This window comes from Leucoraja erinacea, chromosome 25 (assembly GCF_028641065.1).
Source record: "Leucoraja erinacea ecotype New England chromosome 25, Leri_hhj_1, whole genome shotgun sequence".
NCBI classification, from domain to species: domain Eukaryota; kingdom Metazoa; phylum Chordata; class Chondrichthyes; order Rajiformes; family Rajidae; genus Leucoraja; species Leucoraja erinaceus.
Window position 1 is genome coordinate 29549781 of NC_073401.1, and position 17615 is coordinate 29567395.

Genomic DNA, 17615 nt, shown 5'->3' on the forward strand with positions numbered 1-17615 from the left:
GCTGCCTGTCCCGCTGAGTTGCTCCAGTATTTTGTGTCTATCGTCTAGAAATTAATATTATGGTGGAAAAGGGCCATCTTAGTGATGGTGTGGTTATCTCCACAGAAGCTGCTTCAAGATCAAACACGACACCCATTAGGAAGTGAGTACACAATTGAAATTTAAAAAATTAACACCAAATAATTGCACGGTCTTTTTTACCTTACGTTAGACGTCAAACTGCGTTGAGCTTTAAACAGTGAATTAAAATTTACAATCACAGAGAGATATAACGATCAACTACAAAAAGCGTATCATGTTGAATTAACCTGCTGTCTACTTACAGGAACAATAAGTCCTTGCCAATAGAATACATTTGTTTCATCCACTAGGATATTACGAAAATTCTTCATTCTAGTCTTGCGGATTTCTTCAAGTTCCTACGAAAATAAAAAACAACAGTAGAATACAGAGAACTCTTCCACAGCAGAGTATTCAGGGACTGATCGGAGCGGACCCGTCCCATTGCCCGCACTGTGCCCTCTTGAGTGCAGAGAGGATTAAGGTGACCATCCCAGCCTTCTGTGAAGCTGAGCAAGTCACAGCAGAAGACCAGGTCTGACATTGTGCATTCCGGCAGTGTGCAAGCCCTGTGATGACTAATTATAATCCAAGGTCTTTCAACTTGAACACACTCAAGTAACTTCAAACTAAAACTAATTAGAAACACCTTAAAAATCAAATTGATAGAAATATAAATATGCCACACACCTACCTACACTTACTTTTTATTGAGCTACTGAGCAGTTTCAGTAGTTTATTTTGCTTCAAATCACAGCATAGGATCTAGAGTGGTTACAAGACAGAGGACAATTCGACCAAGTGCTACAAAATGGAATCAAAAGGTAAGCATGATCATAGTGGGCCAAAGGACCTGTTGACCTGTTTCTATGCGGTTTGACCCTAGAATTGCTGGAGTTTTGGATATTAATTGAATTGGGGGGGGGGGGGGGGGGGGGGGGGAGATAGGATAGGGGGGAAAAAGACCACAAACATTCCACATAATGTTCAAAAAACTGCTTCATTTATACTCAGGGATATCACTGTAACCTGGAGTATAACAATCATGATACAGAGGAACAAATATATACCATGGAACAATGTATAGGAAGGAACTGCAGATGCTGGTTTGCACCGGAGATAGCCACAAAAGTGCTGGAGTACCTCAACAGGTTAGACAGCATCTCTGGAGATAGAAACATAGAAAATAGGTGCAGGAGTTGGCCATTCGGCCCTTCGAGCCTGCACCGCCATTCAATATGATCATGGCTGATCATCCAACTCAGTATCCTGTACCTGCCTTCTCTCCATACCCCCTGATTCCTTTAGCCACAAGAGCCACATCTAACTCCCTCTTAAATATAGCCAATGAACTGGCCTTAACCTTCTGTGGCAGAGAATTCCAGAGATTCACCACTCTCTGTGTGAAAAATGTTTTCCTCATCTCGGTCCTAAAAGATTTCCCCCTTATCCTTAAACTGTGACCCCTTGTTCTGGACTTCCCCAACATCGGGAACAATCTTCCTGCATCTAGCCTGTCCAACCTCTTAAGAATTTTGTAAGTTTCTATAAGATCCTGCCTGTCCCGCTGAGTTACACCAGCAGTTTTGGGTCTATCTACCATGGAACTATATTTTGTTTAAGTTAGAGATACAGCTCAGAAAAACAAGCCCTTCTGGGTTCATGCCCACCAGCGATCCCCACACACTAACACTAGCCTACACACACCAGGGACAATTTACAATTACACCAAGCAGATTAACCTGCAAACCTAAAATAGACGCAAAATGCTCAGCGGGACAGGCAGCATCTCTGGATAGAAGGATTGTCCTACACAATCTACAAACCTGTACGTCCTTGGAGTGTGAGAGGAAACCGGAGATCATTCAAACACCGTACAGAAAGCACTCGTAGTCAGGATCAAACCGGGATCTCTGGCGCTGTAAGGCAGCAACTCTACTGCTGCCCTTATATACTTATTCTGGTAGAAACAAGAACTGATAATGCTAGTTTACACAAAAAGACACAGAGTGATGGAGTAACTCAGCGGGTTAGGCAGCATCGCTGGAGAACATGGATATGTGATCGGGACACTTTTTCATACTCATTCTTTCACTGCTCCTTCCTGTTTTCTAGCACCTTGGATTGTCTTGCTTACTGAAATGTGCAATTACAAAATGTACTTTCATAACAGATAACATCCTCACTGACTCGCCCACATCCCTGGCCTATAATCACTCAAAATGGAGGAGCTTTCAAGACACATTGAGAACCCTGTATCCGTTTATTGGGAGCAGTCAAAGTTCTGGCGTAAATGGCAGATGATGCACACCACCTCACCATCTACACAACCTTCTCCTGAGTCCAATATGTATGGCAGAGTCTGTGAGATTCGCACTAGCCACAAGGCAGCTCAGGAAACAATCCTCAATATGTAGGGCGGCACGGTGGCGCAGCGGCAGAGTTGCTGCCTTACAGCGCCAGAGACTCGGGTTCGATCCTGACAGCGGGTGCTGTCTGTACGGAATTTGTACGTTCTCCCCGTGACCTGCGTGGGTTTTCTCCGGGTGCTCCGGATTCCTCTCACACTCCAAAGGCGTGCAGGTTTGTAGGTTATATCGGCTTGGTATAATAGTAAATTATCCCTTTAAGAAGGAACTGCAGATGCTGGTAAGATCGAAGATAGACACAAAATGCTGGAGTAACTCAGCAGGTGAGGCAGCATCTATGGAGAGAAGGAATGGGTGAAACATCGCCCATTCCTTCTCTCCATAGATGCTGCCTCACCCGCTGAGTTACTCCAGCATTTTGTGTCTTCCTGTAAATTATCCCTAGTGTGTGTGGGATAGCGCTAATATGCGGGGATCGTTGGTCGGTGCGGACTCGGTGGGCCGAAGGACCCGTTTCCTCGCTGCATCTCTGAAGTATACTAAACTAAATGTAAAAGACTCATATTAGAGATAAGCAATGAGTTAACACAAGAGTAGTGATCTGTTGAGCAACCTCACGCTGCAAAGCAGCAACTCTACCGCTGCACCACCGTGCCAGTATTGTTGAGACTCCTGCTGTTAAGATTAGCTGCTGCTGCTAAAATTTCCTGCTGCTGTTAAAATAAACTGTGGTGGAATGGTAAAAAAAAGTTTGAATGTTTGCTTTGTTTGTAATGTATATTTAGGAAAAGAAAAGTTAAATTCACCACCATTCTGGAAAACCAAACACCCTACGCTTATCTCACCCTGTCTAATCTTTGGGAGGGGTCAATTTCCCTGTAGAAACATAGAAAATACGTGCAGGAGTAGGCCATTCGGCCCTTCGAGCCAGCACCGCCATTCAATATGACCATGGCTGATCATGCAAAATCTGTACCCCGATCTGGCTTTTTTCCCCATATCACTTGTTCCCTTAGCCCTAAGAGCTAAACCTAATGTGCCTGTCCAACTTAGGTGATTTTTTTAAGCGACTGCCAGCGGCTAGGACAATGGAATTCACCGGTCAACCTACATTAACCTGGCGACAACCTACGACAGCACCTACCACAGCCCAAATTTTACTGTCGTCGAAATTTGTTCAGCATGTTAAAAAATTTTCGACAGTCGCCTAAAAAATTGGGACAGGCCCATAACATCCAGTGAACCAGTAAGTCGGGGATCAATCAGTCTTTCTGGTGTGTATACCAATGGTATATATATGCACCGACACGTGTGGCTATCCGAGTCATAGAGTGATACAGTGTGGAAACAGGCCCTTCGGCCCAACTTCCACACACCGGCCGACATGTCCCAGCTACACTAGCCCCAACTCCTAGCATTCCTGCATTTCCTCTGGAAATTTAGTGTATCAAAATTCAACGCTGCATATCTGCGGTGGTGTGAATGCAAAGGAACGCGATTCAAATTTGTTGCCATTTATTATCTACACATGCTGTTGTGGAATTCCCCCCCCCCCCCCCCCCCCCCACCTTGTTCTTACAGAAAGTTGGACCTTTGTACACAATGATTAATTTACTTATCTTTCCTTCTGCGCAAAACGCAAGAACTTTGAATCTTATAAAAACAAAGAAACCTCTTTGGAGGATTGGGTCCTGCATTGGAAGGCAATGGTGAGGTCAATTAGAGGAGAACCCCACCATTCAGTTTCCACTGCGAAACAACGTGGGATTATGACAGTAAGCTGTTCATAAATTATAGGAGTAGAATTAGGCCATTCGGCCCATCGCATCTAATCCGCCATTCAATCATGGCTGATCTCTGCCTCCTAATCCCATTTTCCTGCCTTCTCCCCTTGACACCCATTCTAATCAAGAATTTGTCAATCTCTGCCTTAAAAATATTCACTGACTTGGCCTCCGCAGCCCTCAGTGGCAATGAGTTCCACAGATTAACTACCCTCTGACTAAAGAAGTTCCTCCTCACCTCCTTTCTAAAAGAGCGCCCTTTAGACAATAGATAATAGATGCCGGGGTAGGCCATTTGGCTCTTCGAGCCAGCACCGCCATTCAATGTGATCACGGCTGATCATCCCCAATCAGTACCCCGTTCCTGCCTTCTCCCCATATCCCCTGACTCCGCTATTTTTAAGAGCCCTATCTAGCTCTCTCTTGAAAGCATCCAGAGAACCTGCCTCCACCGCCCTCCGAGGCAGAGAATTCCACAGACAGGCAGAGAATTCCACAGACAATTCTGAGGCTATTACCTCAGGTCCTGGATGGACTCTCCCACCAGTGGGAACATCCTTTCCACATTCGCTCTATCTATGCCTTTCATTATTCTGTACTTTTCAAGGTTTACAAGGTTGTTGCCAGGACTAGAGGGTGTGATCTACAGGGAGAGGTTGAGTAGGCTGGGACTATTCCTTGGAGCGCAGCAGGATGAGGGGTGATCTTATAAGTAGTCTAAAATCATGAGAGGAATAGATCGGGTAGATGCACAGAGTCTCTTGCCCAGAGTAAGTGAATCAAGGACCAGAGGGCATAGGTTAACGGTGAAGGGAAAATGATTTAATAAAGATCTGAGGGGTCACTTTTTCACACAAAGAGTTGATGTACACAAGTATTCTTGGATAGTTATAGCACAGTGCCTCCAAAGGCAGCATCTGTGGAGCTTGGAGTTTGGTTGGTAAGGGACTTGTAGGATTAGGGCAGTGCTAGAATTAAGTTATTTTAGTTTAGTTAGAGATTCAGCGTGGAAACAGGCCCTTCGGCCCACACCGACTAGCGATCCCCACATTATACACTATCCTACACCCACTAGGGACAATTTTTACATTTACCAAGCCAATTAACCCACAAACCTGTATGTCTTTGGAGTGTGGGAGGAAACCGGAGCAACTGGAGAAAACCCACACTGGTCATAGGGAGAACGTGCAAACTCTGTGCGGACAGCACACGTAGTAATGATCGAACCCGTGCCTCTGGTGCTGTGAGGCAGCAACTCTGCCCCTGTTTCGCACCGGGATATGCTCAACACAATGTTACGACAGATCAGGCTATCCTTATATTTAGGAAGGAACTGCAGATGCTGGAACAATCGAAGGTAGACAAAAATACTGGAGAAACTCAGCGGGTGAAGCAGCATCTATGGAGCGAAGGAATGGGTGACGTTTCGGGTCGAGACCCTGCTGAAGAAGTTTCTCCAGCATTTTTGTCTACCTTAGGCAATCCTTATACCTCACTTTGGACAAGTAAAATTCTAATGTAAATGTGACCTCAAATGGCATACACACTGCTGATATTCTGTAAATGCCACGGTACAACTTTAAATGTCACTACTGTGTTGGCATTTTGACAAATACAGAACTTCCTTGAAACCAATGACATGCTATATAAATTTCAACTGCACACCGAACGTTGCAAACTTTGCAATGCACTGGCACTTGAAATGGTTTTCACCTTGCAAGACAGGTGCATCATTTTCCAAATAATAAAAGTTGGATGTCCTCAGCAACTTACATGCTGTGGACTGTGGAGATATTGAATAAACTAAGCCCTCCTCATCCACAAAATTGTAAATCCATAATGTGTAGGTAGGGACTGCACATACTGGTTTACACCATAGACACAAAATGCTGGTGTAACTCAGCGGGTCAGGCAGCATCTCTGGAGAAAAGGAATAGGTGACGTTTTGGGTCAAGATCCTTCTTAAGACTGAGAGTCAGGGGGTGAGGGAAACAAGAGGTAAGACAAGGTGCAAAACAAAGCTTAGAAACATAGACAATAGGTGCAGGAGTAGGCCATTCGGCCCTACGAGCCAGCACCGCCATTCAATATGATCATGGCTGATCATCCTAAATCAGTACCCTGTTCCTGATTTCTCCCCATATCCCTTGATTCCGTTCGCCCGAAGAGCTCTATCTAACTCCCTCTTGAAAACATCCAGTGAACATCCATCCATCGAATGGCTTCTGTGGCAGAGAATTTCAGACACAACTCTCTGGGTGAAAAATCAGAGCCGGCAACGATGACTCAGGAAAAATTGAGTCCACAATAGTTTATTGTTGGTGATGATAACGAAGGGATTCAAACAGTGAAACTAGCAAGACGACTAGGGTGGGGGAGGGACGAAATGCAAGGATTACTTGAAGTTGGAGAAATCAAATTCATACAGCTGGGTGGTAAGCTGCCCAAGCAAAATATGAGATGCTGTTCCTCCAATTTGTGTGTGGCCTCACACTGACAGTGGAGGAGGCCCAGGACAGAAAGGTCAGTGTGGGAATGGGATGGGGAGTTAAAATGTTTGACAACTGGGAGATGGTGTAGGTCGAGACTGATTGAGCGTAGGTGTTCAGCAAAAGGATCGCCCAGTCTGCACTTGGTCACGCCGATACATAGGAGGATGTTGCCAGGACTAATGGGTCTGAACTATAGGGAGAGGTTGAGCAGGCTGGGTTTCTATCCCTTGGAGCGCAGAAGGATGAGGGGTGATCTTATAGAGGTGTATAAAATCATGAGAGGAATACATCGGGTAGATGCGCAGAGTCTCTCGCCCAGAGTAGGGGAATCGAGGACCAGAGGACATAGATTAAGGGGGAAGGGGAAACACTGCCCAGTCCATCATCGGCTCTGACCTCCCTTCCATCGAGGGGATCTATCGCAGTCACTGCCTCAAAAAGGCTGGCAGTATCATCAAGGACCCACACCATCCTGGCCACACATTCATCTCCCTGCTACCTTCAGGTAGAAGGTACAGGAGCCTGAAGACTGCAACGTCCAGGTTCAGGAATAGCTACTTCCTCACAGCCATCAGGCTATTAAACTCGGCTCGGACAAAACTCTGAACATTAATAGCCCATTATCTGTGATTTGCACTTTATCAGTTTATTTATTCGTGTGTGTCTATAATTATATAATGGTATATGGACACACTGATCTGTTCTGTAGTCAATGCCTACTATGTTCTGTTGTGCTGAAGCAAAGCAAGAATTTCATTGTCCTATCAGACACAAGACAATAAACTCTCTTGAATCTCTTGAGATTTAATAGGAATCTGAGGGGTAAGTCCAGAAGGCAGGTGGGGAAAGGGTCCCGGGTTCAGAGGTGACGTGAGGAAGAATTCTGTTTCACCCAGAGAGTGTTGGAAATCTGGAATGGAATTCCTAACGGGGTGGTGGAGGCATGGACTCTCACATGTATTTTCTCCCTGCTGACTGGTTAGCACAAAATAAAAGCTTTTCACTGTACCTTGGTACACATGTCAATCTCAATCTGGAGAAGGGTCTCGACCCAAAATGTCACCCATTCCTTCTCTCCAAAGATGCTGCCAGTCCCTCTGAGTTACTCCAGCTTTTTGTGTCTGACAATAAACTAAACTGAAGCGAACATAGTACTTAAATATCTAAACAAGCTATTGAAGTGTTACGGTATAGGTGGTGTAAAGCAGGATTAGTAATCGATGGGCCAAAGGATTCATTTTTATGTGTAGGAAAGAACTGCAGAAGCTGGTTTAAATCAAAGGTAGATACAATATGCTGGAGAAACTCAGCGGGACAGGCAGCAACATCTCTGGAGAAAAGGAACGGGTGACGTTTCGGGTCGAGACCCTTCTTCAGACTGAGATTGAGATTGACACGTGTGCCTATCTCTATGCTCTATGACTCTATGATTTATAAATGGCATTACAACGTGTACCCCATGAAGCCACAGCAATATTTCAAAAAGGAACTGGAATATAGCACAATCAAGAATTAAAATTGAAACTAACTTGTTGTGTACTACTTTACCAATGCTGAATTTTAATCAAGTGTTTCTTTTAAAAGCACACAAAAGAAACCACTGAATTAAAATTTGAGTGCAGATATTACCATCATACACTGAGCTGTCAATATCTTCATACCAGGATTAATTTAAGACATTAAAATGGAAACATATTTTCCATTATTAGGTTCTCCAATAGACTGGGCCATATATTTGCCAAAATTATTTCATTCATTGATGTCTCACAGCGATTAGTATTACCTCATGCTCACTACTCTTGCCTGACCGAACAATTGTCATGCATTTCATAATATCTACCCCAAGAGTCTATTCACTTTGAACTTACAAATTAAAAGAGCTATGATTTATGACAACGTTAGTATATATTTTTAATGGAAGAGACAGCAGCGGCCATCGAGTGCCAGATGACATTGCACGAAGGTTGTGCAAGGTAAAGTGGGGCTGCATAATCATAATGGTCTCCAGCAGTGGATGCAATCTTTAAATGGAGGCACTGTTGACTTTTACACAAGTGTTCTTGGATGGTTATAGCACAGTGCCTCCAAAGGCAGCATCTATGGAGCATGGAGTTTGGCTAGCAAGGGACTTGTAGGATTAGGGCAACGGTGATAGAATTAAGTAGTTTAGTTTAGAGATACAGCACGGGAACAGGCCCTTCGGCCCACTGGGTCCGCGCCGACCAGCGATCCCCGCACACTAACACTATCCTACATCCACTTGGGACATTTTTTACTTTTACCAAACCAATTAACCTACAAACCTGTACGTCTTTGGAGTGTGGGAGGAAATAGAAGATCTCGGAGAAAACCCACGCAGGTCACAGGGAGAACGTACAAACGCTGTACAGACAGCGCCCGTAGTCGGGATCGAGCCAGTGTCTCCGGCGCTGCATTCGCTGTGAGGCAGCAACTCTACCGCTGGGCCACTGTGCCGCTGGCAATATTCCAACCATTCTACCATATTCCAAATATTCCAACCATTTTACGTTAGGGCAACTGTAGAGGGTGGGAGTGGATGGAAACCACTGCTGACAATATCTGCAGTAAATGCTTGCCCTGGAGTTGATGAGCCTGGGGGGTGGGAATGGTGATGGTGGGGGTTGGGGTGAGGGAAGAGGGGGTTTTGTGGCTGCTTTATTCCAAGAGGCAGTCACGAGTACAGCTCGGGAAGGCTGTGTCTTTAGACTTGAGAGATACAGCGGGTAAACAGGCCCTTCGGCCCACCGAGTCTGTGACGACCGGCGATCACCCTGTAGACAAGCACTGTCCTTAACACGAGGGACAATTTACAATTATACAGAAAACAATTAACCAACAAACTTGTACGTCTTTGAGATTTGGGAGGAAACTGGAGCACCCAGAGAAAACCCACGCGGTCACAGGGAGAACACGTCTAAGTCAGTACAGACAGCACCCATAGTCGGAATCGAACACGGATCTCTGGCGCTGTGAGGCAGCAACTCTACCGTTGTGCCACCGCGCCGCCCCCATCGTGTCGTCACCCCATTGCTGGGGTAAAGGCATCTCTTCCCGAAATGGAGAGAGGGACGGATGCAGGAGGGGAGATTCCAGTTGCGATGGTCCACGTGGATGGAAACCAATGGGAATTTCAACTTCCAAATTGAAAGTATGACTGATGGCATTAACAAATCTTTGATGGAAGTGGCAGCACCAGCTGCCAAATTACAGCGAAGGTCATGCAAGATGAATTGAACTTATATAATCATTGTGGACAAAGCACGTAGTTCTGCTGAGAGCGTAGGCGCAGCCAGGATCCACATTAAAACGCTGGACAGCCTCTGCTTCACTGTGTGAGCCAGTTAACCAGCAAGGAATAATTGAGATCAGAGAATGTATGGCTCAGCGATTTAATAAAGAGGGGGGGGGTCCAAGTGAGGTAGTTGATGGGAATGGAGGGGAAAGAGGGGAAATTCTGAACGCTAAAGGGAATTGAGCAAGGCAATAGTGTCGTGGAGCAAGAAGGGTCTCCACCAGAAATGTCACCCATTCTTTCTCTCCAGAGATGCTGCCTGTCCCCGCTGAGCTACTCCAGCATTTTGTGCCTATTTTCGGTGTAAACCAGCATCTGCAGTTCTGTGCAGCAAATATAGACAATAATTAGCAAGGGACATTGCACAAATATATAAGAGTATACCTCAAATGATCTTCAAGGGAAAGGAATATTGGTACAAAGATGGAATTGAAGGCCCTTTAACTGAATGTGCAGCATAACAATGGAAGCGACTTAATGACAAGCAGAAATGGGAAGAATGTAATAGCATTACAGACTCGTGGTTGCAAAGCGACAAAGCTTGGGAGTTAAATATTCCAGCAGGTTTAGTTTAATTTAGTTTACTTTTGTCACAAAATAAAATCTGCTGAAGTATTTAATTCCCCAGTTTTGCCAATTTGCAAACATGTTTCTGTCGTGCTATTAGATTGGGCTAGCAAAATGGATTAAGAGGAGAACAGTTCATTTTACATAGGATTAAGGCAGTAGAGGGGCTGATGGTACAATGGGTTAATTGAGAGGCTGATGTTCATCCTGAATGGTGTGTCGAGACCTCAGGGTCATTGTCTCAAGACAAGGATAGATGAGAATGGGCTACGGCAGTTCAGATGTGTTTGCGCAAGACTGAGATCAATAGATTTTTAGATATGATTATGAGAATCCAGAGATCTGAGGTTAGTAGGGAAGAATAACGAAGGCGAAAGATGAGATGCAATGATGAAGTGCTTCGAGAGGTTGGTTATGACGCAAATCAACTGCTACCTTAGTGATGGCCTCATCATAGAGGGTGTAAAGACGAACTGCAGATTCTGGTTTAAATCGGAGGTAGACACAAAATGCTGGAGTAACTCAGCGGGACAGGCAGCATCTCTGGAGAGAAAGAATGGGCGACATTTCGGATCTGAAGAAGGGTCTCGACCCATAACGTCGCCAATTCCTTCTCTCCAGAGATGCTGCCTGTCCCGCTAAGTCACTCCGGTATTTTGTGTCTACCTTCAACACAGTGGATGGTGGGTGTATGGAACAAGCTGCCAGATGGGGTAGTTGAGACAGGGACTATCCCAACGTTTAAGAAACAGTTCAACAGGTAAATGGATAGGACAGGTTTGGAGGGATACAAATCAAATGCGGGCAGGTGGGACTAGTGTAGGTGGGACATGTTGGCCAGTGAGGGCAAGTTGGGCTGAAGAGTCAGTTTCAATGCTGTATCACTTTATGACTCTATAACAGGTCAACAGTGACAGAAATAATCATTCTACTCATGATATGCGCTCTTGTAAAAGTTCACAGGCAGGTGTGGCAAGTGATGCCGGGTTGGGTCCCAGCATCACATGGGAGGCCAGTGGGGTGTGTGGGGGGGGGGGGCTTTCTGGAGCGTTAGTATGGGTGTTGTGGGTTGAAGGTACTGGTTTCCAGAGGGCTAGTATGGACATTGTGGGCCGAATGGATTCTTGGGCTGGCGGCACGGTCACTCAAGCCGGTTGTGCTGGCAGCTCACTCACTCACGGCTGGTGGGCTGGCAGTTGACTTGCGGCTATTCCTTGAAATTCCATTTCAAGCCGGGCGCAAGGCCACCAAATTCAAGTGCAGTTTCTTACCACTTCAAGCAGGGTGCAAGGCGACTAAAGATAGCGAGTCGTGACCTCCCCCTCCTCCATCTTGCAGAGACTGAGCCACGCCCACATTTCTGGGTTTTATAGTCCCTCCCCCTTCCACCAGAAGGGGCGTGGCCTTCATGTCGTGATTGAGCGAATCTCAACATTTTTTAAACACTAATAACTCTTATTTTTCATCAATGGGAAAAATCCTCTGCATCTGATGAGCTGAGGGGGACTCTGAGTAAGATGGCCAAAAATCACAGCCGTAGGTGATAGCATTTTTTCTAAAATCAATTAAATTAGTTATTTCCTGAGATGAGAGGATTGTCCTATCATGGGCTGCTGAAGATAAAATAGACTAGATATATCTTCCTATTAATACATATGCATCCAGGGAGAGGAGGGTGCTTGACTGGATAGACATGAAGATGTTTTCATCTCGAACGAGGGGTAACAGTCATAAAGATAAGGTGATGGCCATTTAACATTTCAAGATCCCCTCATAGTGTGAATCACTAAATTTTCTACCTTAGTGGGTTGCAGAGGTTAGACCACTGAGGATATTCAAAGAAGTAGATGACATTTTGAAAGGTCAGAAGTGAGGGGAACTAGCACAGATGGACTTAATCATATAGAATGTTGGGCAAGATGGCCTACTCCTGTTCCTATTTTCTGATGTTATTACTATGAATAAATATTTATCATAATTCTTATGTTATTATTATGAATTAGAAACACCAGTTATAGTCACACAGCATAGAAACGGGCCCCTCAGCCCAACCTGCCCATGCCGACCAACATGTCCCATCTACACTAGTCCCTCCTGCCTTGTCCCATATCGCACTAAACCTTCCTATCCATGTGTAGGAAGGAACTGCAGATGCTGGTTTAAACTGAAGATAGACAACTCAGCAGGACAGGCAGCATCTCAGGATAGAAGGAATGGGCGACGTTTCGGGTCGAGACCCTTCCTCAGGCCCGAAACGTCACCCATTCCTTTTCTCCAGAGATGCTGTCTGATCCGCTGAGTTACTCCAGCATTTTGTGTCCATCTTCGGTTTAAACCTGCACCTGTAGTTCCTTCCTACACGTCTAGATCCTCCAAGTTCAATAAGACCTTGCACCTCCTTAACCTGTATCATTAGAGGCAAATCACTTCCTATCAATTGTAAAAATCGTCAATTATGAAAATAATGTGCTTGACCCATCTCTGAGCAAAAGCCAGCAAGGATTCTGCTCAATCAAACACAGAATTGGGCAGTGTCAGACGTTGGAATTGTGAGATCAATCCCAAGTGAGATACAGAAGGGTAATTTTTTTTTTTTTAAAGTGGGAGAACTGGGCAGACGATGCACATAAACTGTTAAAAAAAAACCTCTGAAGGAACTCTCTGTTTAGCCTGGGGTTAATAACGGTATTAGGTAACGGCATTGAATAACGGACTGATTATAGCAGGTGTATGCTGGCCTCGGCAGTATTTCCCGGCCTAGGCAGTATTTCCTTGGAAAGCCGCTGTGAGGGGAGGTTGGTGAAAGGAAAGACGGGGGGACGAGGGGAGGATTATTTTGGCTGCGATGAGTGGTGGAAATGCTGAGTCAAACTGGGAGATGGGGGGGGGTCCCACCACTCTGGTCTTGGGGGGAGGGGAGGGGAGGGGGAGGGGGGGGGGAGGGGGGGGGGAAGGGGGGGGGAGGGGGGAAGGGGGGGGGGGGGGGGGGGGGGGGGGGGGGGGAGGGGGGGGGGGGGGGGGGGGGGGGAGGGGGGAGGGGGAAGGGGGGGGGGGGGGCGGGGGGGGGAGGGGGGGGGGGGGGGGGGGGGGGAAGGGGGGAGGGGGGGGGGGGGGGGGGGGGGGGGGGGGGGGCAGGGGGGGAGGGGGGAGGGAGGGGGGGGCGGGGAGAGGGGGGGGGAGGGGAAGGGAAGGGAGGCGGGGGAGGGGGACGGGCCAGGGAGGGGGGAGGGGGGGAAAGGGAAGGGGAGGGGGAGGGGGAAAGGGGGGGGGCGGGGGGGAGGGGGGGGAGGGGGGGGGGGGGAGGGAAGGGAAGGGGGGGATTGGGGAGAGGGAGGAGGGGAAGGGAGGGGGAGAGGGGGAAGGGAGGGGAGGGTGGAGGGGGGGGAAGGGAAGGGAGGGGAGGGGGGGGAGGGGGGGGGGAACGAGAAGGGGGGGGGAGGGGGGGGGGGGGGGGGGAGGGGGGAGGGGGGGGGGGGGGGGGGGGGGGGGGGGGAGGGGGGGGGGGGGGGGGGGGGGGGGGGGGGGGGGGGGGGGGGGAGGGGGGGGGGGGGGGGGGGGGGGGGGGAGGGAGGGGGAGGGGGGGAGGGAGGGGGAGGGGGGAGGGGGAAGGGGGGAAGGGAGGGAGGGGAAGGAAAGGGAGGGGGAAGGGGGGGAGGGGAGGGGGCAGGGAGGGGGAGGGAGGGGGGGGGAAGGAGGGGGGAGAGGGGGGGGGGAGAGGAAGGAGGGGGAGGGGGAAGGGGGAGGGAGGGGAGGAGGGGGAAAGGGGGAGGGGGAAGGGAGGGGGAGGGGGGGGAGGGGGGGGGAAGGGGAGGGGGAAAGGGAGGAGCGGGGGGGGGGAAGGAGGGAGGAAGGGGGAGGGGAAGTAGGGGGAGGGGGGAGAAGGGGGGGGAGGGAAGGGGGAGAGGAGGGGGGGAGAAGGAAGGGGGGGGGGGGGGAAAGGGAGGGGGGGGGGGAGGGGGGGAGGGGGGGGGAGGGAACGGGGGGGGGGGGGGGGGAGGGGGGGAAGGGGGGAGGGGGGGGGGAGGGGGAAGGGAGAGGGGGGGGAAGGGAGGGGGAGGGAGGGGGGGGGAGGGGGGGGAAAAGGGAGGGGGGGAGGGGGGGAAAAGGGAGGGGGGGGGAGGAGGGAAAAGGGAGGGAGGGGGGAGGGAGGGGAGGGGGGAGGGGGGGGGGGGGGGGGGGGAAAGGGGAGGTGGGATAGGGAGGGGGGAGGGAGGGAAAAGGAAAGGGGGAGGGGGGGGGAGGGGGGAAAAAGGGAGGGAGGGGGGGGGAAGGGAGGGGGGGGAGGGAGGGAGGGGGAAAAAAGGGGAAGGGGGGGAGGGGGGGAGGGAGGGGGAAGGGGGGGGGGGAGGGGGGGGGGGAGGGGGAGGGAAAGTGGGGAGGGAGGGGGGAGGAGGGAGGGGGGAAAGGGGGGAAGGGAGGGGGGGGGGGGAGGAAAAGGGAGGGGGGAAGGGGGGGAGGGGGGGAGGGAGGGGGGAAAGGGGGGGGAGGAGGGGAAGGAGGAGGGGGAGGGAGGGGGGAAGGGAGGGGGGGAGGGAGGGGGGAGGGAGGGGGGGGGAAGGGAGGGGGGAGGGAGGGGGGGAGGGAGGGGGGGGGAGGGGAAGGGGGAAAAGGGAGGAGGGAAAGGAGGGAGGGGGGGAAAGAAAGGGAGGGGAAAGGGAGGGGGGAAAGGGAGGGGGGGAAGGAAAGGAAAAAAAGGGAAGAAAAAAAAAAGGGAGGGGAAGAAGAAGGAAAAGGGGAGGGGGAAAAGGGAGGGGAGAATGGGAAGGGGGGGGAAAGAGGGGGAGGGGGGAGGGAGGGGGGGAAAGGGGAGGGGGGGGGGAGGGAGGGGGGGAAAAGGGAGGGGGGGAGGGAGGGGGGAAAGGGGGAGGGGGAGGGGGAAAGGGAGAGGGGGGGGGGGAGGGGAGGGGGGAGGGGAAAAGGAGGGGAGAGGGTAGGGGAGGACAGGAGGGGGTAGGGGAGGACAGGGGAGGGGAGGGGAGAGGAGAGGAGAGGAGGGGGGAGAAGAGAGGAGAGGGGAGGGGAGGGGAGGGGAGGAGGGGGAAAGGGAGGGGGAGGGAGGGGGAAAAGGGGGGAGGGGGGGGGGGGAAAAGGGGGGGGGAGGGAGGGGGAAAAGGGAGGGGGAAGGGGGAAAAGGAGAAAAAAAGGGGGGGGAAGGGGGAGGGGCCCGCGTTGGTGGAGCCGCGGTGAACGGTCCAACGAGGCCGGGGCCTCAACTCTCCCCGCATCCTCTCTGCAGCCGCGGCGCATCGGCCCTCAGATCCGCCTCGCTCCTCACTCCCCGCATCACCACCATCATCTCTCTCTCCCCGGGCCCTGGGCCTGGCCGCCCCTCACACCCCGCGCTCCCCACACTCTGTCTGCCCCCCGCCCCCGAGGGCCCCCACCCTCACCATCTCCCCCCCAGCAGCAGCGGCCCCGGCCCCCCCCCCTCCCCCCCCGGGCCAGAAGGGTGTGTGTGTGTGCGCGGCGCCGGTGCCGTTTACCTTCATCAACCGCTTGCTGCCCGCCATCTTGCCTCTCCCTCGCTTCCCACAATGACCCACCGCCACTTCCCCCCCGCCCCCGCGCCCCCCCGCGCCCGCCCACACACCGTGCACTCGCCCTACACACACACCGTGCACGTGCACCGCCCCCGCGCACTACCCCACACACACCGTGCACGCGCATCGTCGTCGCCCTACACATCGTGCACGCGCCCCCCGCGCCCGCGCACTAACCCTCCCCCCACACCGTGCACGCGCATCGTCGTCGTCCCCCCAACACACACAATACACCGTGCACGCGCATCGCCCCCCCCCCCCCGGCGCGCACACCCCACCACGTGCACTCACCACACCACGTGCACTCACAGCAAAGATCTTTGCTCACAGTGCGGGGCAGCGCCGCTGCGGGAGCCCAGGCTCATCCTCTGTGTGTGGGTGTCTATGTGTGTATGTGTGTCTATGTGTGGGTGTGTATATGTGTGTGGGTGTGTGTGTCTGTGTGTGGGTGTGTGTGTGTGTGTGTGTGTGTGTGTGTGTGGGTGTGTGTGTGTGTGTATGTATGTGTGTGTGTGTATGTGTGTGTGTGTGTGTGTGTGTGTGTGTGTCTGTGTGTGTGTGTGTGTGTGTGTATGTATGTGTGTGTGTGTGTGTGTGTGTGTGTGTGTGTGTGTGTGTGTGTGTGTGTGTGTGTGTGTGTGTGTGTGTGTGTGTGTGTGTGTGTGTGTGTGTGTGTGTGTGTGTGTGTGTGTGTGTGTGTGTGTGGGTGTGTGTGTGTGTGTGTGTGTGTGTGTGTGTCTGTGGGTGTGTGTATGTGTGTGTGTGTGTGTGTGTGTGTGTGTGTGTGTGTGTGTGTGTGTGTGTGTGTGTGTGGGTGTGAGTATGTGTGTGTGTGTGTGTGTATGTGTGTGTGGGTGTGTATGTGTGTGTGTGTGTGTGTGTGTGTGTGTGTGTGTGTGTGTGTGTGTCTATGTATGTGTGTGTGTGTGTATGTGTGTGTGGGTGTGTGTATGTGTGGGTGTGTGTCTATGTGTGTGGGTGTCTTATGTATGTGTGTATGGGTAGGTGTATGTTGGTGTGTCTATGTGGCTGTGTCTATGTGTGTGTGTGTGTCTGTGCGGGTGTGGATGTCATGTGTGTGTGTATGTCTGTATGTGTGGGTGTGTGTGCTTATGTGTTTGTGGGTGGGTGTATGTCAGTGGGTTTGTGTACAGTGCCCTCTATAATGTTTGGGACATAACCCCATCATTCATTTATTTGCCTCTGTACTCCACAATTTGGGATTTGTAATAGAAAAAAAAATCACATGTGGTTAAAGTGCACAGTCAGATTTTAATAAAGGCCATTTTAATACATTTTGGTTTCATCATGTAGAAATTACAGCTGTGTTTATACATAGTCCCCTAATTCAGGGCACCATAATGTTTGGGACACAGCAATGTCATGTAAATGAAAGTAGTCATGTTTAGTATTTTGTTGCATATCCTTTGCATGCAATGACTGCTTGAAGTCTGCGATTCATAGACATCACCAGTTGCTGGGTGTCTTCT

General features: G+C 50.4%; 1 protein-coding gene across 1 annotated transcript in view; it reads right to left on the reverse strand.

The window, feature by feature from the left end:
- Window positions 1-16143, reverse strand: part of ube2l3b (ubiquitin-conjugating enzyme E2L 3b) — a 37009-nt gene extending 20866 nt beyond the window's left edge. Inside the window, exons 1-2 of the mRNA XM_055655412.1 lie at window positions 16069-16143; window positions 324-419 (exon numbers count right to left, since the gene is read on the reverse strand). Of these exons, the coding sequence (XP_055511387.1) occupies window positions 324-419; window positions 16069-16095 (123 nt within the window). The 5' untranslated portion in view covers window positions 16096-16143. The remainder of the gene's footprint in view (window positions 1-323; window positions 420-16068) is intronic.
- Window positions 16144-17615: the final 1472 nt, after the last annotated feature.